Source organism: Colias philodice, chromosome 28 (assembly GCF_061535455.1).
Source record: "Colias philodice isolate Cphi_HAF_F1 chromosome 28, ilColPhil1 Martin Lab GWU primary, whole genome shotgun sequence".
In the NCBI taxonomy this organism is placed as follows: domain Eukaryota; kingdom Metazoa; phylum Arthropoda; class Insecta; order Lepidoptera; family Pieridae; genus Colias; species Colias philodice.
Window position 1 is genome coordinate 5,110,231 of NC_143113.1, and position 26,280 is coordinate 5,136,510.

The following is a 26,280-nucleotide window of genomic DNA, read 5'->3' on the forward strand; positions in this document are numbered from 1 at the left end:
AGAAATAATGCCGTTTTTCCTTAAAATTATAGAATATTTACAAGTATTACGAGTGTCACCATAGTAATCGAAATAACAATGAATGACACAGTTTCAACCTTATTGGAGCAAAAAGAAACAAAACGTCTCATATACTTAGGGATGTTATTCTAAAATAAACCGTAAATTCGTGCGTTAGGATACATATTAAAAAGCTTAATTTAATATTTAAGTTAGTTTTCACTAAAATCAAGTTGTCCAATAAAAGGCATAGTTTACTTGTGTGTATTGTTTAGCTATCGGTTTAAATGTGTTGATTTTGGCGACAGCGGTTTTCATACGAATTATGACATTATAGCACTTCTATGTGTCTTGTTATTTAGATTTCTATGATTATAACTATTTTGAAACATAGTACAATTAAAAAATTAGCTACCACTGAGCCTTTTTTTATCTCTCTACGTCTATTGCTTGGCGAGTGACAATCAATTATCGTTTTTTTATTTTCCTGAAAAGTGTTTTTGCAGTTATCATTTTATTTTCTGGGGACGGCGATATTGTCATAATGTGATCCAATTTTCAAATAAACAATTTTGTACAAATTACATGTTTCTATGTAAATGAAACTAGGCTTTGATTGTTTCTGATTTGTATTATTTTAATAGGTAGGTACCTGTAATATCTAATGAAAAAAAAATATCGATCTGTAGCTTGTAGGTAGTAACAGGAGTAGTTACATGTCAGTTTAATGTAATAAAACTTTTACTTGTGAATTTATGAAATGTGTATTAGTAGCCATTATGTCAATTTCATTTCATAAAGTCTAGTTAAAGTCGGTGCAGCCGTTTTTTAGCCGGAATCATGTCTGAGTAAACATACGCATATGTTACATATTTTTTCCGTCAGTTTTCATTGATGTCGTATAATAGACTCACAATTACATGAATTTATTAATTAAGACTGTTCTATAAAACTAGCTGTGCCCCGCGGTTTTACCCTCAACTCCTGTTGGTCTTAGAGAGATGATATATAGCCTGCCTTCCTCGATAAATGGGCTATCTAACAACGAAATATTTTTTCAAATCGGACCAGTTGTTCCTCAGATTAGCGCGTTCAAACAAACAAACTCTACAGCTTTATATTATTAGTATAAATACATAGAGGCTAGAGCCATTGTACTATTGTGAAATTCTCTACCATTATGATATAATGACCTCAAATTTTTTTTGTATGATCAATTTAGATCATTTCAAATCTGAAAATGGCGGGATTGTAAAAAAAAAACAACAAATATTATCTCATAATTTAATGAAATACCGTATATACAGTACATTTGCATTATTACACTGAATTTCGTTCACAAACAGGATATTACTGAAAGAAAAACATCGTGGGGTGAACTGTCTTTTAATTAACTATAAATAAACAAAAGCAGTCTCTATATTATCACTTAAATAGGATATGGCAACACTACGGAACTAAACTATACTATAGTCCGTGTCAATAATGGATCGAATCGAAAACTGAATCGATCTTTTATTGGCGCGGTTTCTACTTACAGCACTCGAATCGGTTTTTTGAATTAGTTAGACATTTTAAATTGTTCCCTAACTGTGAAAAATCTATTACAACATTTCTAACTTTACAAACATACTTTGTCTTGTAATAACATATTTTTATGAATAAAGAATTAAACAAAATACATTATTTATTGATATTTAAACTCTATACAAACAAATGGTCCAAGAAGCTTATATCTAATTACCTAACTAACTACCTAGGTGTGAAAGGGATAAAAAAAACATACAGGCGTCATTCAACGTCATATTTTCTTGTTACAAGTTAATGTTCATACTGAAATCTCCAGTGTATTAGATATAAGCTTCTTGGTCTTACCACAAAACAATTTAAACACAGTCTAACTTTAAACCAGGGATCTGTCACTTTAATAGTTGTCTGTGAAATACGACAAAACCAGATTAAAGAGAACCCGCGCTTAAAGTTAAACCATGTCTAAAGTTTTTTGTGGTAAGACAGAAAATGTCTAACTAATTCTACAAATTTTACACATACGATAATCTAAAATTACGATTATAGTAAAAAAGAGATACAACCCATTTCACCCGTCTCCACTCGGATATGTCCACAAACGCTTGACACTGTTTTATTATCGTTTTTAATAATTATCCTAAACACCAATGTTATGGTGTGTCCACACAGAGCGTACTTTGGCTCTGTGTTGACGAACCATTATAATTATGAGAATGAACAAAAAAAATGAATATTATGGTACATCAACACAGTTAATCCGAACCGAATTTAAGGTGATTTAGACTAGCTCCATACTTACATATTATACAATTGAAACTGTTTTTAGAAAGAAAAAACTAAACAGAGCCACTTAAATGATAGTATATTGTCATCGGCTCTGTGTGGGTGCACCATATAAGAAAATAAAGTAAAGAATACGTAAAATCATATAATTTTTCACTAAAATCGTGTATTGCTGTCGGAAAATTGACTTTTATTTGATTATATTCTACAAAAGAGTATTTACATACATTTGGCTATATTCCCTCATATGATATTTAATGTCTGTGGCAAAAAAAACAAAATCTTGGCGCTCGATATAACCCTCTCGCTCGCACACACACTACACGTTATCGCTATCCCGCTCGCACTTCTATTCCATTTTCGCAATATTTATGGCGTGTAATAGATGTTAGTAATAATTTAGTTTTAAATATACATCAGATATTAATTATTTTATACATTTCTATGATACGAAATCGGAATTATACATTTTTAAATTTTCTGTAAGAACTCGAAATATGGTAGGTAATTTATTTTTTATTTATTTTCGACAAATATATTAGCTGATAGTAATAAATCATTAGCTGATGTTTTAAATTTGAATAAATAGCCGTCTCTTTCTTGAATTCATTTAAATATGAGATGGCATTATATTTATTACGAAAAACAACGAAAAATTACTTTTTGACTATTTTCTTTTCAAATACACTTATTTTTTATAGACAATATTAGAATTTAATTTGAAATGCCAATTTTATTTTTCCAGTAATCTTTTTAATTTATTAATACGTTTTGTAGGGGGAGAACGGTAGTAATATTTTTATTAAAGATAATAAATATCTGAGTATTTACCATAGATATTTCTCCATGTACGATGGATAAATCGCGAAGTTTTATTGTACTGTTTTATTTACACGTGAAAGTATAGAAATAACTAAATAAAACTTCTCGAAGGCGGAATTCTATAAACGTTAAAAAAATCGCGATTTTACCTTTTTATCATATTTTTTAACTTTAATGATGAAATATTTTTTGAATGAGTAAATATTTTTAGACAATAAAATAATAATGTAGAGTAAATATAATTGTATTTCTTAAAATAAAATATAGGTATAATCTGTGAAAGGTATAAATGATTGATTAAATATATAAATATCAAAATACCCTCTTATTATATACAACAAAAGAAGCTGTGCCCCGCGGTTTTACCCGCATTGCTCCGCTCCTATTTGTCTTAACGTGATGATAAGACAAATAGCCGTCCTCGATAAATGGGCTATCTAACACCGAAATAATTTTTCACATCGGACCAGCAGTTCCTAAGATTACCGCGTTCAAACAAACAAAGAAACTAACTTTTCGAAATTTTGAATCATTTTCTTTTCATTTTAGAGAGCATGTATCTGTCTCTTTTAACACAAACGTTATCGCATACGACTATCTCTTTCACACCTTCAGTCAGTTTTCGCGGTTTTTCTTTGTCTAAATCGCGAAAAAATTTTTTGGAGATATTTTTTTAGTATTAAGAAAACATACTTTTTGTTATTATTTTTATACTTTGATTTATATATTATGTGATGGGTTTACACCAAATTGTCATGTTATTTACGATGAATAAACTAAATCCTATTGTGACATAAAAAAAATATAGATTTTGACTTCTTTTGACTAAATATTGAAACACATTTTAGTTATTGAGTATTGTTTATGGCACTAAGTTTTTTTAATGAGTTTGATCTGATTATATTTTCTATTCAAAAGTATGTCCATATTTGATATCTATTTCTCATATAGATAACTAGCGCTCCGCGGCTGTACCCGCATTACTCCGCTCCTGTTGGTCTTAGCGTGATGATATATAGCCTATAGCCTTCCTCGATAAATGGGCTATCTAACACCGAAAGAATTTTTCTAATCGGACCAGTAGATCCTGAGATGAGCGCGTTCAAACAAACAAACTCTTCAGCTATATAATATTAGTATAGATAGATATGTATTAATATTTTTGGATGTCTGACCAAAGACAATACATACATACATACGGTTTTAAATATATGTATGTATAGTTTATAAGTATTTTGTTAATATTATGATAGATTTTTCTAGATACAAGTATCCAGATTTAAACTCGATTTACCTACTAGGCGGTTAACTCAAAATTTTTATAAGTATGTATGTCTGTTACTCTTTAATATTTTTCATTGAAATAACTGCGTAGAATGAAGAAATAATTTTCAGTTAAAGTATACTTATAGGTATTTAATATTTTTATTCCGAAATTATAATTTAAACGCCAAAATTTTGGAAGTTTTATTTACATTATTGACAAATTATACATTTAATCCATCAGGCCCCGGAATTACAGACACAATAGATTGTGTCGCGGTCGGATCTGGCCTCTCGGTGGTTGAGACGTTAAATCGCGCAAACTGATAGATTTTTCAATAATTTCAATTAGACAAAAAATAATTTATTTTTCAATATACAGAATCTTGTAGAGATCAAAGGAAGAGTAAATATAATCGTGTTTTTTTATTATTATCTACTTTATAACTAAAGATATATTATTATGATATGCAAAAAAATTCATGAGAATTGACTAATTATAAAAAAAAAAAATTGAAAAAAATTTTTTTTTCAATTCTCAAATTTCGACCTATGTTTAACTAACTACATTTTAGGTTTACGTATAAATGAATAGTGAGCGTTCATTCCATCAAAAATTGTCCATCCATTCCATAAGTCATGTCTAGCTACGAACACACAGCTACAGAATCAGCCTTGCTTATATTTATAAAAGAGGATACGTATTCATTTTTATCCGACTTCAAAAAAGGGAAGCTCTGTTCACTTCATAATATAAACCTACCATTTTTTTTTTACAAAAAAAAAAAACAAAACAATTCGATTATTTTTCAAAAAAATCTACAGTTCATGAAAGTACAATTAGCTGCTAATTTATAACAAAAATCTCGAAAAAACATTTTTTTTTTCACTTATAAAAAAGTTGATTTTTTGTTACCGTTCGATTTAAAATGGCTGCCTTTTAAAAATAATCTGATTCGATGTCCTGATGGTGATAGGGGATAACTTCACTTTTCGAAATTTTCAAATCCACATTGTGATGACTCCCTGAAATAAATAGTTATGCATATAATTAAAAAAAATATTTAATTTGTGTATAATATTTTAATTTGTGTGAAAGCCGTAGTAACGCTGCGTCATGTTACATAGAACTGTGGAAATGTGTTTGCAATGTCGGAGACGTCCTGCTCTTTTGTGTTGTGTGGTGTACAGTGGTATTCTATTCTTTATAAATTCGCTTCGCTTTATAAATTTATATTTATAAAGCACTAGAGGCCCGCCCCGGCTTCGCCCGTGGTACATATTTCGCAATAAAAGGTAGCCTATGTCCTTTCTCGGGAATCAAAATATCTCCATACTAAATTTCATGCAAGTTGGTTCAGTAGTTTAGGCGTGATTGAGTAACAGACAGACAGACAGAGTTACTTTCGCATTTATAATATTAAGTATGGATTTGAATGTCATTAAACCAAAAATATCAAATTCAACGTAGTGTCGTGTAGTGTAATATAGTATCGTGTATTGTACTGTACTATAGTGTATCGTAGTATACTCACACGCTAGCCCCTCACCGCCAGTGCTGCAGCAGCTGCCAGTGCTCAGCGAGCGCAGCACTAGCGGGCGGCGGGCTACACACATACTATATACTTACAAGTATGTAGTATGTGTGTATAATATAGTATTGTATAATGTAGTATCATAATAAATAGTGTAGTGTAGTATCTTGTAATGTAGTGTCGTATAGTGTAGTGTCCTGTTGTGTTGTATTGTGTAGTGTAGTGTCCACATACAGTGTGCAAGTCTCGTGAGTGTGTATAGTGGTATATACTCACACGCTAGCCCCTCGCCGCCAGTGCCGCGGCGGCCGCCAGTGCCGCAGCGAGCGCCGCGCTGGCGGGCGGCGGGGCGGCGGGGGCTCCGCGCGCCGCCGTGCCGCACATGTATGCACCCGCCAGCACCAGCCCTAGCGCTGTGCACCTGCCCAACGTACTGTACTTTAGTATAGCCAATCTATATTCTTAATACTATTATAAAGGCAAAAGTTTGTATGGATGTATGGATGTATGGATGTTTGTTACTCTTTCACGTAAAAACTACTGAACCGATTACAATGAAATTTAGCACACATATAGAGGGTAACTTGGATTAACACATAGGATAGGTTTTATCCCGGAAATCCCACGGGAACGGGAACTATGCGGGTTTTCCTTTGAAAACGCAGGCGAAGCCGCGGGCGGAAATCTAGTATTACATAAAACTAAAGGTGACTGATATAGTGATCTATCAACGTACAGCCCAAACCGCTGGACGTATCGGGTTGAAATTTGGCATGCAGGTAGATGTTAGGGCGTAGGCATCCGCTAAGAAAGGATTTCCCGAAATTCTAGCGGGAACGGGGAAAAATGGGGATGCACGTACAAAATCGTGGGCGGAAGCTAGTAGTGTATAAATACCAATAGTACGATGCTTTAGTATTGTGAATAGATACCAATAGTGCGATGTGAACTAATACTTTAACATAGCAAACATTCCTTTCTTTCTAAATAACATACAAACTTTTGTATTTACAATATTAGTAAGATTTTGACAAAGCGGGCGAAGCCGCGGGCATAAGCTATTATACAAAAAGAAATTATTTTAACTTACCTCAAATTAGCCGGATATCCATCGACCACTTTTATACTTATAGTGAAGAATATAACAGTCACAATTAGCCTATACGCAGCTTCGACCACGTATAGCGCTGTCTCTATCTGCGCAAAGTAGATAGACGGAGATAGCAATACTAGAGCACTGCATAGGACGACTGGAAAAAATAATAATTAACCTTATAATCCATACTAATATTAGAAATGCGAAAGTAACTCTGTCTGTCTGTCTGTTACTCAATCACGCCTAAACTACTGAACCAATTTGCATGAAATTTGGTATGGAGATATTTTGATACCCGAGAAAGGACATAAGCTACCTTTTATTGCGAAATATGTACCACGGGCGAAGCCGGGGCGGACCTCTAGTTAAAAAATAAATAACAAATGCTTTATGAAATACATTTTAAAATACTAACAAATAATTTGGTTGATGAAAATGATCCGGCTCGAAGGACCATTTTTTTATTTACTCATTTAAAAATCTATATAAAAAAAATGAATCGCCGAATGTATTGATAAGCGCAGCTCTAGAACGGCTCGACCAAATCGGTTAATTTTATAACGTTTTTGTTAAAGCACACATATGGGGACAAAAAAAAAATTAAGTTGAAGAGAAATAAAGGCAGAACAACGTGTGCCTATTTAGACAATAGAATTTTCATTTAAAACGAACCCAATTAACTTAAAAACTAATTAATATTTGTTTAAATATTAAATACTAGCTTTCCACCCGCGGCTTCACCCGCACAGTCAAAGAAAAACCCGCATTGTTCCCGTTCCCGTGGGATTTCCGGGATAAAACCTATCCTATGTCTTGGGGTAAAAAATAGCCTATGTCCTTTCTCGGGTATCAAAATATCTCTATACCTAATTTCATGCAAATTGATTCAGTAGTTAAAGCGTGATTGGGTAACAGACAAACAGACAGAGTTACTTCGCATTTAAGAAAGAAAGAAGAATTATAGTATGGATTTGAATTTGAATTCAAATCAAAAATCAAATCAACTCACCCAGGGGCCTCGCCCATAGTGGAGCGGCTGTTAGCGGAGCCGCTAGTAGTGCTGCGTGTGCGCCGAACGTCTGAAATCGACATATTGTGTGAAATTTAATTTTGAAGTGAAAACTTCTTTAGCGGCGTTGGGTATAAAATCTTAAACTCGCGTCAGGACACGTGACCTGATCGAAAAAGCGTAAGACGGATACCATTCCAAAATATCAAACATGCTCAACGTTAATAATCAAGTTTTCACTTCTTCTTCTTCTTCTGTTTTGGCACTCCCAGAGTGCAACCCGTCTTTTTTTTCTTACGGTTTTCAATAGAATTTTTATAAAATAATATACAGAAACACACATACACATTATATTATGCACAATTTGTTAACTTTTACAATTGAGGTTTATTATTCTTTTATTTTGTGTGTGTACTTTTTTAATTTCATACTAGCGACCCAATGTGATGCTTCAACCATTCTATCTATTAGAAAAAACTCCATCAAAATCCGTTACGTTCTTTAAAGCTTTACGCATATACCGCTTCGCTAATGTGAGCATTTTGTCTATGAAAACATAATCTTAAATGATAGGTCACGTGCTGGTAGCAAAGTTGGGCGGATTGCTTATTATGGTTGTACACATAAAGTTTTAAGGATTCATTTATTTAAAAAAAAACTGCGTCTGGAATTTTATAAGTATTTTTACGTACTCAGCGTATGCAAAACTATTACCTCCTTTGAGCTTAGAATACCAACAGTGGGACACCCAGTATACAGGGTGTCCCACTATTGGTATACTAAGCGCGAAGGGACTTGTAGTTTTGCATACACTGATCACGTAAAAAATACTTAAACAACAAAATTACGTCAAAATTTTTTTGCTAAATTTTTCCTGAAAATCCATGTTTTCTTCTCTAGCTTCGCGCAGCCGGCATATACCGCTTCTCTAATGTGAGCATTTTGTCTATGAAAACATAATCTTAAACGATATCTCACATGCGGGTGGCAAATTTGGGCGTGTTGCTTGTTAGGGGTGTACGCATAGAGTTTTAAGAATTCATCTCTCCGAAAAAAAAAATGCGTCTGGAATTTTATAAGTATTTTTTACGTACTCAGCGTATGCAAAACTATAACCTCCTTTGAGCTTAGTATACCAAAAGTGGGACACCCTGTATATATGTAATGAAATAAAATTTCATCAATATTCAAATTTGCCGCTCTTCGCGCGTTCATGTTATCTGTGGCGCGGATTGACGTAGCGGTAAGAAAAAATGGAGATACGATTAAAGTATTGTGTGCTGGTGTGCAACGCAATCTTCTTATATATAAAAATGAATCGCAAAATGTGTTGGTAAGCGCATAACTCGAGAACGGCTGAACCGATTTCGATAATTCTTTTTTTATGATATTCCTTGAAGTACGAGGATGGTTCGTATGTAGAGAAAACGTAAATATGTACCACGGGCGAAGCCGGGGCGGACCGCTAGTTTATAATAAAACTTAAAGATAGAATGGATATAATTGGGGATTTATTATATGTGGACTTTAAATGTCGTTTCTTTGAATTTACAGGTGAGATTACATAATATTTTAAGTTGTAGTAACAAACTTGTATGTTAACTTTTGTGAAAACTTTCTAAAATAAAATCTTTGAATTTACAGAGAAACAAATTGGTTTTCTTGACAATCCTCAATAATATATTTTATATATTATACCTGTTCATGTAACGCAGCCCGCAGTGTCCCCGCCAGATCAGCCCTAGAAGCGCATCCCCCACGAACACCCCGCACCGAGCTGCCCACGAGCACACAAGCAGCGTCCAACTCGCGGCCGACCTCCATGTCCGTGTCTATCATTCTGTGGACATATAATAATAAACATTATTAAGAAAAACTCTGAAAAAAGGATTATAAAAAACTATGGCAAAAGACGCGGGTTCATTTCTTTTACATTAAAAATACGTGTGTCACTGGAGGACTGCCGCGGTAGCGCTATTGCATATTATCGCATCGCTGTGCCGGTTGGAGTGGGGGGCGTTAGGTTTTTTCGTTACGGAATTTTTACATTCGGTGGCCGCGCTCAAAGTCTGAGACAAAAGCTATGCAATAGCTTAAAAAGTACGCTTAAAGTCAGGAAACTATTGTCACCGAACCTACCAGTAATCAACCCTCGAGGTATCGGTTACATAAAAACCTAAAGGTGATGCTTATAAAAGTGCGTTAAAATATGGTCGTATCTCCTATTGAAAGGTCGTAAAACAATGTGGTTCAAAACATTCAAATTAACACCTTATGTCATTGTATTAATGGACATTTTCCATGAATATCATGCTACGAGAGTAATATAAACTCAAATTCGATAACATTTTAAACACTTATTACAATAGATTCAAAATTTAATTTTGGGCCAATCGTAAATTCGATATAATTTTTTCTATTATGGCCAAAGTATTCTTGTGTAATAATCCTCTAGGAATATTTGCATGACACTAATAATAACAACATATACTATATTAATTAATCTATATACTATATACTAATATTATAAAATTAAAGAGTTGGTTTGTTTGAACGCGCTAATCTCAAGAACTACTGGTCCGATTTGAAAAATTACTTCGGTGTTAGATAGTTCATTTATCGAGGAAGGCTATAGGTTATATATCATCACGCTAAGACCAACAGGAGCGGAGCCACGGGGGTGAAACCGCGGGGAGCAGCTAGTGTTAAAATAAAATATTGGGCCCATTATAAGTTCAATTCAAGTGTTTAATTTTGCTATTTTCACTGAGTATTTACCAGAATTGAACAACGCTATAACTAAAATATTTTAAATATCATGTTATTATTATAAAAAAAATGTGTGCGTGTACTAGTGTACACACGTAAGAAGTGAAACTTCTTTATGACCTTATTTTTCAAAAAATAATTTACTATATGCAACTTTACAGAAATACGTCGAATCACGCGTGGTAGGGATAAGAAAAAGATGGCGCGTAACGGAAAAATGTCACGCGTAACGAAAAAATGTTACACTAAATTTTTTTCCAACCCCGATAAAGAAGTTTCACTTCAAAAACAACAATAAAAAGTATACTCACGTAGTATTAACAAACAGCGACCCCTTGAAGCTCGTGTACGAAGTCTTAATGTTCGAAAACGCGACATTCACGAAGGTGCAGTTCAGAAACCCAACATGCGACATCAGCATATCCCTGAACGTCACGTTTCTGAACGTAACATCGGTGAAATCTATATTTTCCAACGTTTCATTGTAATGTTCGTTTTCATATGTTATATTGAGTATATTTCGCTTGGAAAGTGCAAATGCTTCGGTTTCCATGTCTTGTACTATAGCCGGTACATAGGCGGATAGGTAGAACTAGAAAAAATAGTTTTTTATGTAAAAATAATATTAAATGTTTGTAAATTTATGAAAATAGTAGTAAAAAATGTTAATGTTGAGAGCTGTGTATGAATCCGGTTCGAAAGACCAGCTTTGTAATAAAAATATTTCAAATATTTAAATATTTCAAGACAATTTTCACACACGGCACGATCTGATCCCATACTAAGCTTTCGCTTGTGTTATGGAAACCAGATCGCTGATTAACATACATATAACTATATAATTTTAAATAAATACTTATATAGATAATTAACACCCAGACACAGAGCATCTATGTTCATCACACAAATATTTGCCCCGGATGGGAATCGAACCCACGACCTCTGGCTTGAAAGGCAGGACCACTACCAACCAAGCCAACAAAAAGTCGATAAATAACTGCGAAATTAGTAGTAAACACTTATGAGTGTTTCAATAAATAATAGCAGTAAATTTTTAAGAAATTGTATGTATCCGTCTTGAAGGACCAAATCGTTTGATATATAAATCTATACTAATATTATAAAGCTGAAAGTTTGTTTCTTTGTTTGAACGTGCTAATCTCGGGAACTACTGGTCCGATTTGAAAAATTTGTTATTGTTAGATAGATGTTAGATAGCCCATTTATTGAGGAAGGCTATAGGCTATATATCAGCACGCTAAGACCAACAGGAGCGAAACAATGCGGGTGAAACCGCGAAGTGAAGCTAGTAAACAATAATAACAAAAAAATGTTATCAGTATCGCGCATAAATGACATTGGTGACATTTTATTAGTAAGACCGTTAGGTTATTTTGCATAGATATGATATTATTGCGGGCAGATTCTTGTCAAATGACAGACTATACAAATATTATTTATGATTTAGGGCCGATTTTTTAATGCTTGGATAAAACTTATTCGTCAAATAATGTATAAAACTACCATTTTAAAAACGTATTCTAATTGCCCGTATTTGACAGTTTACGTGACATTTAATATTATCGTGTAATACTTTATTGGACGGATAAGTTTTATCCAAGCATTGAAAAATCGGCCCTAAATGAAATCAAAATAAGGAACATTTTAATAAAATTAAAAAAAAAAACTTACCGATATAGCCATAGAGAACATCAATGTCCCACCAAGGGACAGTGTAGTACTTCTATACGTATTCGAGAATAGTTGAAAAAATGTCTGCCAGAACTGAAAAAACAAAAAGTATTTAGAACTAAGCATTTATCACGGCTTCGCTTGAGTAGATTGGGTAAAAATTGTTACTTGGTGAAAAGGAAGATTATCTATACTTATAATAAATCTGTAGAGAGGCCAATTCTGTACATGAAATATATTTAAAAAAAAACTATGAAGGGGTGATAAGGGATCGCTACTGATGCCAAAAATGCAATCAGTAAAATTTTTGTCTGTCTGTCTGTCTGTCTGTCTGTCTGTCTGTATATTCGCTATAGAAACAGAAACTACACGACGGATTTTAACCAAATTTGGCACAATTATTCTTCATACTCCTGGGCAGGTTATAGTAAAAGAATCATGTAAATCGGTGTAGAAACACCAAAGTTATACATGAAATACGCTATAAGTCATCGCGCGTGAATACAGAATCATGCCATAAGGATTATTTTTGTGTATCAGTTGCCGCGTTCGACGCGCTTCGCGGCGGGAGCTATAAAAATTATAAAGGCGGCGGGTCTGGACCCGTTTCGCGTTGTCACGGCATCACGTGTGAATGGCTGAACCGATTTCGATTATTCTTTTCTATTATATTCCTTGAAGTACGAGGATGGTTCTTATGTAGAGAAAACGTAAATATGTTCCACGGGCGAAGCCGGGGCGGACCGCTAGTCAATAATAAATTTGGTCAAAATCACTACATAGTATAGAACAAAGTCACTTTCTCTGTCCCTGTCTGTATGCTTAATTCGTTAAAACTACGCAACGGATTTTGATGCGGTTTTTTTAATAGATAGAGTGATTCATGACGAAGGTTTTAGTACAAATTTATTCGGTTTTAGACAAAGCGGGCGAAGCCGCGGGCGGTAAGCTAGTAGTTTCTAAATTATAACGCAAACTTTCTCTGTACCCTTTTGGTATAGGAAATTTGGATTAATATATTTTCTTAACAAAGCAAGAATATTGGAAAATTTCTTCTTTTTAGATCTTTGGGAACTATAAAAATTAATCTATACTAATATTGTCAAGCTGAAGAGTTTGTTTGAACGCGCTAATCTCAGGAACTACTGGTACGATTTGCAAAATTCTTTCGGTGTTAGATAGCCCGTTTATCGAGGAAGGCTATAGGCTATATATCATTACGTTAAGATCAACAAGAGCGGAGCCACGCGGGTGAAACCGCGGGGCACAACTAGGAAAAAAATTTTTAAATAAAAAAGACGGGTTGCACTCCGGGAGTGCCGGCAGAAGTGAAAACTTGATTATTAACGTTGAACATGTTTGATATTTTGGAATGGTATCCGTCTTACGCTTTTTCGATCAGGTCACGTGTCCTGACGCGAGTTTAGCATTTTATACCCATTACAGAAAAAGTGCTCAACGCCGCTAAAGAAGTTTTCACTTCAAAAAATATAAAAAAATCTCACCATTTTAACACTATGCCTCACATGATGTAACGCCGGTGGCCTCCTCTTGCCTGGCAGAGATAGCTCGCCCAGTCTATATTCCGAGTCACTCGTCAAATTCGATTTACCACACAAACGCACTTGATTACCGCTGTGTATGCTCTGTAATAATATAATATATTAACAGGATTAAAAACCAATAAAAAACAATATAAAAATCACTACATAGTATAAAACAAAGACGATTTCTCAAACTCAAACTCAAACATTTATTTATTCAATTAGACTTCTTCGAGAAGCACTTTTGAAACGTCATATTTTTACATATTTTTAACATTAACCACCGACTCTGTCCCTATGTACATATGTATGCTAAAATCTTTAAAACTACGCAACGGATTTTGAAGCGACTTTTTTAATAGATACAGTAATATAATTTATTCGGTTTAACACAGGGCGGGAATAGAATAAATTAATAAAAACAACATTAAAATAATTAAAAACGTAAAAAAGAGCGTGTGTGCCGAGCACACGTGTCAGAAGTGAAACTTTTTTGGCAAGATTCGAAGATACCAAAATCGTCGCCTTACTTCATGACGTGACGGCATTGCCATGACGCGACCTTGAAATTTTACTCTCAACGCGGCTAAAGAAGTTTCACTTCAAAAACAATGTAAAAATAAATAATTAGTATCTAGGTTAAAAAAAACGTTATTAAGCGAATGAAATTATTGTATTGTCACCGATCCTTGATAAGTGTACAAAGTTTTGAACAAAAAGACATTATATAGCCAAGTAGCTTTCTAATAAACGAAGATTTTTTTTAAATTAGTCGTGTTGTTTTTTAACAGTGCAGAAAACTGAAAATTTTGTCTCAGTAATTCATGATTACTCAATAAAAAAAGTAATTTCAAAAAATTACTTAAAATCTAAATGTCCATAAAATCTATACTAATATTATAAAGCTGAAGAGTTTGTTTGTTTGAACGCGCTAATCTCAGGAACTACTGGTCCGATTTGAAAAATTATTTCGGTGTTAGATAGCCCATTTATCTAGGAAGGCTATTGGATATATATTATCATGCTAAGACCAACAGGAGCGTTGCACTGCGGGTAAAACCGCGGAGCCCAGCTAGTTTACAGTAAACTAGAGGTCCGCCCCGGCTTCGCCCGTGGTACAAATTTCGCAATAAAAGGTAGCCTATGTCCTTTCTCGGGTATCAAAATATCTCCATACCAAATTTCACGCAAATTGGTTAAGTAGTTTAGCCGTGATTGAGTAACAGACAGACAGAGTTACTTTCGCATTTATAATATTAGTATGGAAGTTGTATATTTCATACCTGATACACCATCATGGCATCAACTTCCCTCCCAACATCTAGTAAATACCGCGGCGATTCCTGCGTCCATATCAAACTTATGAGCGACGCTAGCAATGGCAACATACATAACAGGAGGTATCTGAAATAAAATTATTTAAAAACTGGGTAAATGTCAATCACATTTACTTGAAAATGTCATTAATAATAGTCTAGACAATACTATAAATAAATAAATATTATAGGACATTATTACACAAATCGACCTAGTCCCACAGTAAGCTCAATTAAGGCTTGTATTGTGGGTACTAGGCGACGATAAATATAATATTTAATAAATACATATATAGATAACACCCAGACCCAAGAACAAATAATTGAGTTCATCACACAAATATTTGCCCTGACCGGGGATCGAACCCGGGACCGTCGGCTCAGTAGGCAGTTATTTTACCACTGCGCCGACCGCGTCGTCACCACAATACTACAATAATACAATGTAAACTTTCCAAATTAATAATTTAATTTAATAATACAAATTTAAATAAGGGCCGATTTTTCAATGCTTGGATAAAATTTATCCGTCCAATAAAGTATTACACGATAATATTAAAATGTCACGTAAACTGTCAAATACGGACAATTAGAATACGTTTTTAAAATGGTAGTTTTATACATTATTCGACGAATAAGTTTTATCCAAGCATTGAAAAATCGGCCCTTAGTATGATAAACAATTCCTAGACTCACAATCGATTATTAAAAGGTCGTCAAAAATGTCGGAGCAGAGTTGTATAAATTTTCATTGAAATTAGCACCTTATTTCGTAGCAGTAATGTTCAAAGTCTATTGTATATGCTTATTAGAAAACTCTACCTTATAGTAATATTAGGCAGAGTTTTAGTTCAGACAATTTTTAGTGAACGTTTATATTGTATTTGGAAAGTTTTCCGGGAGTCGTTAAAATGAGTGATTTTATAGATTTTGGATTGCGTTTTATTATTTTTTTATTACAAAATTATTAACTTTTTAAAGCAATTTTTTTTATATTTTTTTCATTTTGGGAGGTACTTTTACATAAAACTACCCGCCAAATCCCAAAATACTGACCTATGCCACGCGCTAAAATGCTCCTTATTCTCAATAAGTGCCTCTGCCCCAGTGAAGGGCAGTATTGCCTTAGCCAACCCTGCCGCTATTAGGATCCCGATGCCCATACACGCGGGGAACAAAGCCAGGGGCAGGGTCCGACGGGTCCGGGATATCATCTCGCTGCAGTATATGTACCCGGTCGGTATTATGCCCCCGGAACCGATGGCTGAACAGAATCTGGTGGGATTTTAAGGGCAATATTTCATTTTCTGGTTAAATAGAGCATTTTAAATTGTACTGTTAACTTCAATTTGTGTTGAGATTTTTTTTTGTGTATTCTATTTGAATTTATAAATGGAACAGATTTACTTATTAATTCGGTTAACTTTTTGTTATTAAATTCTTACTGACAAATAAGCTGTCATTCGTGCAGACTCAAAGGACTAAAAAAGTTTAATCGTATTATTACATTACGATTGGTTTCGTCAACAAGCTATTGAAGCTGGTCAACGATATTTTGATATTCATTTCGTCCATAATAAAAATCTAAAAGTACCAAAACAACACATTTCATTAAAAATAAATAATCGAAACCGTAATTTTGTATTCAGTGTGTTATTAATACTAATTTAAGCTCTAACAATAATATAGACGTATAATCTACGCAAAATAAACCAAAAAATCTCACCTGGCCATCATAAAAGTCCCATATGTAGGCATGAAAGCCGCTATAGCAGCGAACACCGCGTTCACAGCAAGTGCTGATAACAACGCTCGCCTCCTTCCCAGTCTCTCAGCGAGCGCCCCCCACCCCACCGCACCGAGGGACCCGCCCATTATGCTGATCATCACTAAAGAGATAATCATCTTAATAACAAAAAACTTGAACGATATCAAGGGACATCGGGATGGAACGAAGTGTTAAGTTAGAGAGAGACAGACAGAGAACCACGCGCACGCCGCACGGTTTACAACTCTAGCAAAAAGTGTCGTGACAACTTTTCGTAAGAATTTTTTCCGTCTAGCCCCCTTTCACAACGCGCGATAACTTCGTTCCGAAAAAAAATACTCACCCAACCAATTTTTCTCATGCGGCAACACACATAACTCAATCTCAGCGGATGGCAACACAAACGGTATGGACGACATCTCTAGCGCCGAGCCGATAACCGACAACCCGACCGCTAGCATCACGCGCGCTTGCGATAGACCGCAACCCGCCTGCAAATTAGTTATTTGCTGCTAATAACACAGAAAGCAATTAAATACAGGATAAAAAATAGTGTGTGCGGAGCACACGTGTCAGAAGTGAAACTTCTTGGCAAGATTCAAAGATACCACAATCGTCGCCTTACTCCATGACGACTGGTTGGGAGCGACGCGACCTTTTAATTTTAATCTCAATGCGCCAAAAAAAATTTCACTTCATCATCTTGAATCACATGATGAACAATCGAAATATTTTGACATGTCTCTGTACCATGTTTTAAGCAAATAAATTTTATTTTATTATTCTTTGAATCCAGCCAAAGATGTTTCACTTCTGACATGTGTGCTCGGCACACACGTTTTTAATAGATAAAACGATTCAAGCGGAAGGTACATATTAGGTAATAATTTGTTAAATTTTTGACGATGCGATTGGTTCTGGAGTAATGCTTGATCAAACACATAAAATCTTTAACTTCATTATAGTATTATTGTATGTATTTGTTACACGCGTTTTAGGTAAACAGTCTCAATTAAAAATTAATTACGATGATATAACTTTAAATTGAATAACAATATGAGTCTCTTTTTAAGGCCAACTTCTTAGGTATTAACTAACATAAGGTTTCGATAATCGATATCTGGACGAGAATGTATGATAAAATTTCGTTAAGTTTAGTTTCTAGATAATTGCTCTAATACTAAAATATGTAGTTGTTACACGCAGCTTCGCTCGCGTGCTGTAAATGATGTACTAAAACCGTCCCCTTAAATCACTCTATCTATTAAAAAAAACCGCAACAAAATTCGTTGCGTAATTTTAAAGATTTAAGCATACATAGGGACATAGGACATATATGGATATAGGGACAAAGAAAACTGAACCAATTTGCATGAAATTTGATATGGAGATATTTTGATACCCGAGAAAGGACATAGGCTACCTTTTATTGCGAAATATGTACCACGGGCGAAGCCGGGGCGGACCACTAGTTCTAAATAAATTTTACCGTCATTGTCGGTAAAATAATGTCAATGCTGACAACACTGATTATGTAAATGATTACATTTTTGGAAAAAAAATGACCAATTTTGGTCAAAATTTATAGTTTTCGGACAAGAAATGAAGATCCTTATTATCCAAGTTTCCACCTTGGTGAAAAAAAAATTAAGACTTTTAAGAAAAATTAAAAAAAAATCATGGCATGTTTTTATTTTTTATTAAAGACCTTAAAACGAGCTATAATTCTTTCGTTTAGAATATCACAAAATTCTCCATAGATTTTTAGATATTTGATGCAATATAAAATATCCCTAGACTTTGTTGTGTTTTTAGTGATAGTGTTAATCCTCTTTCCTCACCTGTCGCAAAGCATCTTCATGGAACTGTTCGAGAACACTCGAATCATTATAATCGAGTAGTTCCCCGCTATCGTTCGCGTCGTTGTCCGGTGGCACGGCAGCCATGTTGGTAGTGTTGCCAGGCTCGCCGCTGCCTTCCGCGGCTGGAATATTTTATTTTTGGTGTTGCAAAATTGAAGAATATTTTTTTAAGGACCAAAAAACGTTCATTTCATTTAGCATCTTATTTCGTGGCAGTAACATTCAAAGACTTTGTAGTAGAGTACTTTGAAGTTATATCGTATTGAAAAAGTCTGCCTATGCATAGGCAGAGTCTGCGTCGAATACTTTTTGAGCGTGATTTCATCGTCTAGTTATTTATTATCCGAGCACAGTGAGTTGTTGAGCATGATTGTGAGTTGTGATAGTGAGTCAAGTTTTTTTGTAATAGTGAATCGAGTTGTTGAGTACAATGAATGTTTCCTTTTCTTTTAATATTATATGATTGTAAAATTTGTAATGGTACATAAAACTGTTAAATAAATAATAAATAAATAATTGTGAGTTGCGATAGTGAGTCAGGTTTAGGGCATGCACCCGGGTTTACCCGGTTCCGAAAAACCCGGGTAAACCCGGGTTTTTTGATGATCTTGAGAACCGGGTCTGAATAGTATGAAACCCGGTTCTCCCGGTTCCGACAAAAATATTAAAATATGAAGTATTATTTATATTTTGCTGCATTATTTTAACAAATTTATTCTATCTGGCAACGTCAGATTCACGTGCATCGCGAATTTTCGTGTCACGCCTCAAGCGTGGCTCTGATTGGTTGTCTAACCTTAGATGCTATAAGTTTCCTACGGGTGTATTACCAAAAAAAAAATTAGGCTTCGAAAATGACAAAAATTAGGCTACTGAAATATTTTTATTAGATTTGTCGTGAATTTGAAAAGCTGTTGATTTTACTGTTTCATATAATGATCCAGTCATATTTTTGTTTTTGGTATCATGCTGAAATTTATATCGAATACTCAAGTCTTCTGTCCCTTGATGCTGTGAAAAAGTCAAACTCACAAGCCAACGCATCAAAAGATACAGCCGTAAATGCTGAAAATTTTTGCAAATTTCGACATTCGCATTGGACTCAAAACCTACAGGGTACTTCTCATGAACACAGAGCCTTTAAATTTCGTAAAAGTAACGTCTTATAACACAGATAAAGGAAAAATTGCTAGAAACATAAATTTTAAAGTTACAACATTATAAAAAATAGGTTTGTTCGGAGCCCTCGGAGCGCGAGTCCGACTCGCACTTGGCCGGTTTTTTGCTTTACAGTTTGCAGTTAATGAATAAGGTTTAAGTTTATAATGTGATACTAGCTTCAGTATTTTTTCAGGATAAAAAGTACTTATCCTATTTTATGCCCAGGATAATAAAGTATAATTATACCAAGTTTTATCGAAATCGAACCGTTAGTTTTCCCGTGATGTCAGCATATACAGACAGACAGACAGACAGATCAAAATTTTTTTAATCACATATTTGGGTTTGGTATCGATTCAGTAAAACCACCTGCTATTTATTTTTTCAATATTTTTAATGTACAGAATTGACCCTTCTACAGATTTATTATATGTAAAAATTATGATAACAAGGTACTTTTATAAGACTGATAAATAAAGAGAAGTATTGAAATTTTGTTTCTTTATTAATTTAATAAAACAAGACACAAGCCGCGTAAAGTAAAAGGCCTATCAGGTACTTTTTTAGTTACTTTTGTTTAATTTCGTATTTTTTTCCGAGGTATTATAAAAGAACCGGGTAACCCGGTTCTACCCGGTTCTGAGCTCGATTTGGAACCGGGTTTCAGAAACTTGGAACCGGACTCGGTTCTGCATGCCCTAGTCAGGTTGTTGAGCATGATTGTGAGTTACGATAATGAGTCAAGTTTTCGAGCATTATTATGAGTTGTGATAGTGAGTCAATTCATCGAGCGTTATTGTGAGTCTAGTTGTTACAAACTCACCCGTCAGCCTATCCTCGGTATACGTCATGGTATGCGCTATAGAGCCAAAGCTGCCTAGCTTCGACGACGTTTCGGAATCAGAGCGCGCGCGCACCAAACACGCTTGCTCCTCCATTGTGCCCTCTGTGAGCTATACTATTGAGACACATCTGGAAATATCGAAAGATATTTACATGAAATGTACATATAAAATCATTTTAGCCGATTTTAGTGTAACGCTGACCGTCGGTGCTGACAGTGGAAGCGTATGAACCTCCTATATCAAACCTATGCATTATACGCGAAATAAATATTGTAAGACGTAACTTTTGATTTAATATTTTCGTGAATGAATAGTTGTCAATATAGTTGTCACTATTTCCTGTCCGGAACATGCTTAGGTGTCGAATACTATAAAATGCCGCTTTCTTTTGAATCGTGGACCATTCGTACGAATCGGGCCTCAGGGCTCAGACGTTGTTTATACGACGTTTGACCCAACTACCCTCACTTTGTTAATAGTCGTTGACTTGCTATGATTTGTTATCAACTGTCTGCACAAATTAGGCAGTTGTGTAGAATCGCTGTAAATTCTTATTACATTCTAAGTAATATTTAACCCGGCTCCCCGTGTATACATTTCTTAAGATATTATAATATTTTAAGCGCGTACTTGTTCATACGTTTCAGCTGTCAGCACGGACCGTTAGGGCGTTTGTCCACTACAAGGAATTTTACGGTCCGGCATTCCGATTTTTTACGGTCCGGTATGGCACGCAATTAATCTATATACTAGCTTGTGCACTATACGTAATTTTACTGTCCGACATTTTACTTTTCCCTATTCCGGATGGTTTTTTGTGTCTACGAGTCGCTGTAGGTATAATTGTTTTCGAATTCCCACTTGCTTGGATTTTACTGTTTTTACTGCATATGCCAATTAAAAGCAAGCTCTTGTTTTACTTTCTTTTAGTTGGCAATGAGATTTGAGAAGTTGGTATGGTTATTTTATATACATTGACCAAGCATTGACCTATAATTATTATCTAAGTAAGTGTTGGTAAGTTAAAGTTCAAGTGGGAATAGCTTTAGCTCTTCGTCACCGATTAAAATAAATAAGTGAAACACGCATTTTAAATCTCTTACGGAACTTTACTTTTTATTATAACGAAGTAATATAATATTTCACCTTCTATATTTTTTACTCGTTTCTTGTAAAATGCAAAAACAATCATTTATGATAGCATTATACCGCCAAACTTCCTTGAACTGTACCGCACTGATCCGAGTAAAGACGGACAGGTGCACAAGCAATTCATCGGTTTTTTCATGCCACACCGGACCGTAAAAAATCGGAATGCCGGACAGTAAAATTCCTTGTAGTGCACAAGCGCCCTTAGCGCGATTCTAAATCCAGCCTAATACGTACGTCCGATACAACTAAGAATAGGATCGACTCGGCGCCATATTGTGACGTCATAGCTGTTAATTCAAATGAATTAATAATGTAGATAAGTTAAACAATACAGAAATTTCAAATTGGGATCAGGTAAAAGAAAATACACTAATTGATATGAAAACAAGGATTTCTTAGTAAGTAATCGTATTTTTTCAAATGAAATCTGATACATAAATATCATTGATGTTACTATTCTTAGTTGTATCACAAAGTACTAGACTATTCAACATAGAAATAAGTATTTAGTGTGATTATTTAGCGTGCAGTCGGCTTGCTATTAAATTATTTAGAGTGAAATCAATCTAGCTTTCTTTCAATCTTTAATACTAAAAGCGACACGCTGTTAGATTTTTCACATTTTCAACCATTTTTATTGTATTTTTTGGATATATTTTGATCTGCATCAGATTTTAAGCATATGATTTGCCTTTATGTATTTTATTTGTTTATTTTAGTTTATGGTTTTATTTGTATGTTGCATGATATGTGGAATTGAAGATCAATATGTTTTCTCTTAAGTATAATATAAGATTTCTTTTTTAAATAACGAAATGCTTATTTTTTATTTTGTATGAAAGATGTAAATTTTCCCAGAAACTATACAAAGACTACGATTGAAATCATGAAATCCATACTAATATTATAAATGCGAAAGTAACTCTGTCTGTCTGTCTGTTACTCAATCACGCCTAAACTACTGAACCAATTTGCATGAAATTTGGTATGGAGATATTTTGATACCCGAGAAAGGACATAGGCTACCTTTTATTGCGAAATATGTACCACGGGCGAAGCCGGGGCGGACCTCTAGTTTCTAATATGTAGGTACTAGAATAAATGAAAAAAATGGTGATATGATTTATCTACGACTAGCTTTCCGCCCGCGGCTTCGCCCGCTTTGTCTAAAACCTAATAAATTATATGCTAAAACCTTCCTCTTAATTATTTTTTTCTGTATTTTGACGATTCAAAAGCGCTTCTTAACTAGGTCTACTTGAATAAATAAATGTTTGAGTTTCAACTAGAAATACAAAAATAACTCAACAATCATTCTATAATCCTAAGACATTAGTCATAAAATAAATTGCTGAATCATTTGAGTCATCTGTCTTGATCTGATGGTATCTTTGATAATACACTTTTATTCCTTCCTCCATTTTTATTGTTATTGAAGCGGTTTAATATCCTTATGCTTTGGAATTTATGGATATTTTGGGTTATATGACGAAAATAAAATTAATATTTCTTTTATGTGTTTTTTTTTCATTCTATTGTTAAAAAAAACAAGGAAGCTCATTTTTCAGCAAAGTTCTGTTTCTTCTTTCTTATATATAAAAATGAATCGCAAAATGTGTTGGTAAGCGCATAACTCGAGAACGGGTGGACCAATTTCGATAATTCTTTTTTTATTATATTCCTTGAAGTACCAGGATGGTTCTTATGTAGAGAAAACTTAAATATGTACCACGGGCGAAGCCGGGGCGGACCGCTAGTTTGATTATAAAAATAAACCATCTTCCTTTGGTTATGAATTTAAATGCTTTCCAAGCATTTATATATGCTCAAGAATTCATTACTGAGTTTTTCATATTGTAGGACTTACAGAGAAAAGATTATTATAGACCCATTGTTATATTTTAAGTTAGGATATGAAATCCATACTAATATTATAAATGCAAAAGTAACTCTGTCTGTCTGTCTGTTACTCAATCACGCCTTAACTTTTGAACCAATTTGCATGAAATTTGGTATAGAGATATTTTGATACCCGAGAAAGGATATAGGATAGGTTTTATCCCGGAAATCCTACGGGAACGGGTTTTTCTTTGAAAACACAGGCGAAGCCGCGGGCGGAAAGTTAGTTCAATAAAAATTAATTAAAATAAAAAGAGTGTTAATAAGGACCATACAATATATAACAAGACTTTACAAATCATTAAAGGTACTGAATGAATTAGAAACACACATTGGTGTATCAATTAATTTACTAATTACTATGGCCTCATGCTAAATACATAATCCTAATAAGATAATAGGTATATGATAATGTTATCAAATTTGTACCTTGATTTTTATTGACAATTTAAATGACGATAATAATTTAAAATTTCTACCTCCTTTCATATTTTTCTTATAAATAATAAAGCAGTAGTGTAGATAATAATTCGAAAATAATAAGTTAACACCGGTTCTGACGTTCATCGCAAAAAAGTAAATTTTTAAGTTTAATAAACATATTATATTATCAACGGACGCTGGATCATAACAGTTCGACTAACTACGTACGGAACCCAGGGCGTAAAAATAGAAAACTTGATACCAATTACTGATATGACTTCAACAAGTTAATTTATAATATAGTGCATACTCACTTTTATATTTACAGATATGTCACACACGAAATATTTTCGAATCGGTATATTAGCGTTTCATTTGTGCAAAACAGTGTTATTAATACTTTAAACCACACACAATAAACAAATAAACTTATCACACAAAGAAGCAGCAAAATAAAACTTGATACGGGTAGGCGTCAGACTCGGTCCGTCAAAGATGAACCAGTGTTGCCAGCAACATTTTAAAATGTACCACATTTCAGAAGTTAATGTTCCAAGAAAAAATGTTCAGTAAGAAATCTGCTTAATTCATTGATAGAAATAAATAACTGTGATAAAATGATACATGATTAATAAGTTTTCTTTTAATATTCTTATAGTAAATAGTATTTTAAATGTATGAATTTGATCAATAATTATGAATTGGCAATACAACTTGGAATTGAGTTTTGACAAAAGCTGTCAATTAAAACAAAATGTCATGAAGCGACCACAGATACACTAGTGGATTTACAAAAATAGAATATTTCTTGTTTGGAATAAAGGGAAATGGATTTTGGTAATAAATGGTGAAAATTACCCAAACTATGGTTCATACCTACTTAATTTAGATTTGTAGGAAGATAAACAAATTTAAGCAACTAAATAACAACAAGAAATCAATGAAGACTAAAATTGTAAAATGGTTATGTACTATCTTAGATTGTTACTATAATATTTTTTTACTCTTGATACTTACTGATTATTTAATCAATAATTTCAGCTAACGTATATTTTAAAGCATAGTAATAAAAATCGATCTAAATGAATGTAGCGGTGCTGCGGTGTATGAATTAAAATGTATATGTATATAATATATACCTAGTGATAGTTTAAAATAATATTATATTATGTATGTAGTCTATATACGCAACAAATAAGTACACTTACAATTTAAATATCCCTAAAAAGCAATATACAGCTTTTTTCTATCCATAAAATACAACACTGAAAGCCATAAAATATCAGTGCTTAGGAAAAATATGCCCAAATTACATTGTGATTTGATATTGCTCGTGTTAGTGCAATTTTGTATCCGTGTGTATAATTGTATGATTAAAACCTGCTGTACGCTTTAGTGTTTACACTTCACTCATCTCACTTTTTCACAATATAAAATTCATCATGAAATTTTACCGGATAAGCCAACTATCAAACACTTTAACACATAGAGACCACTATTAAGATGTATGTTTCACAATAACATGGCCAATTTAACGTTATTCATTTTTCATATCGCTTTTTTAACGTAAATTAAACTTTAATATTGTATTTTTAATACAATTAGCTCGATAAGCCGAAATATTTGTGCAAATTATCACGTGTATGTACTCGTATATGAAATCTGCAAAGTTTAAGGTCAGGAAAGGGATGGCAAATACTAAATATACATAAGTGTGAGCGAGAACTATAATAATGATCAAGGTAGCGTTACGAAACATGAATGGCGAGATTTATCCGAAGATATTTATTTTACTGCTACGATGGTTGGAG

General features: G+C 33.8%; 1 protein-coding gene across 1 annotated transcript; it reads right to left on the reverse strand.

The window, feature by feature from the left end:
- Positions 1-1,270: 1,270 nt before the first annotated feature.
- LOC149476373 (synaptic vesicle glycoprotein 2C-like) lies at positions 1,271-24,958 on the reverse strand. Its single transcript, XM_089712198.1, has 15 exons — positions 24,784-24,958; positions 20,974-21,122; positions 18,969-19,111; positions 17,471-17,618; positions 17,086-17,248; positions 16,416-16,634; positions 15,327-15,447; positions 14,005-14,145; positions 12,500-12,592; positions 11,119-11,399; positions 9,737-9,878; positions 8,039-8,108; positions 7,024-7,183; positions 6,210-6,354; positions 1,271-5,424 (listed from the first exon to the last, which is right to left on the reverse strand). The coding sequence occupies exons 2-14, from the start codon at positions 21,086-21,088 to the stop codon at positions 6,213-6,215; spliced, it is 1,938 nt and encodes a 645-aa protein (XP_089568324.1). The 5' UTR covers positions 21,089-21,122; positions 24,784-24,958; the 3' UTR covers positions 1,271-5,424; positions 6,210-6,212.
- Positions 24,959-26,280: the final 1,322 nt, after the last annotated feature.

Coding starts and splice junctions, on each gene's coding strand:
- LOC149476373 (XM_089712198.1), bottom strand. CDS start 21,088: ATGGAGGAGCAAGCGTGTTTGGTGCGCGCGCGCTCTGATTCCGAAACG. Junction 19,112..20,973: donor TACCGAGGATAGGCTGACGG/GTGAGTTTGTAA, acceptor AAAATATTCCAG/CCGCGGAAGGCAGCGGCGAG. Junction 17,249..17,470: donor GCATGAGAAAAATTGGTTGG/GTGAGTATTTTT, acceptor TTATCTCTTTAG/TGATGATCAGCATAATGGGC.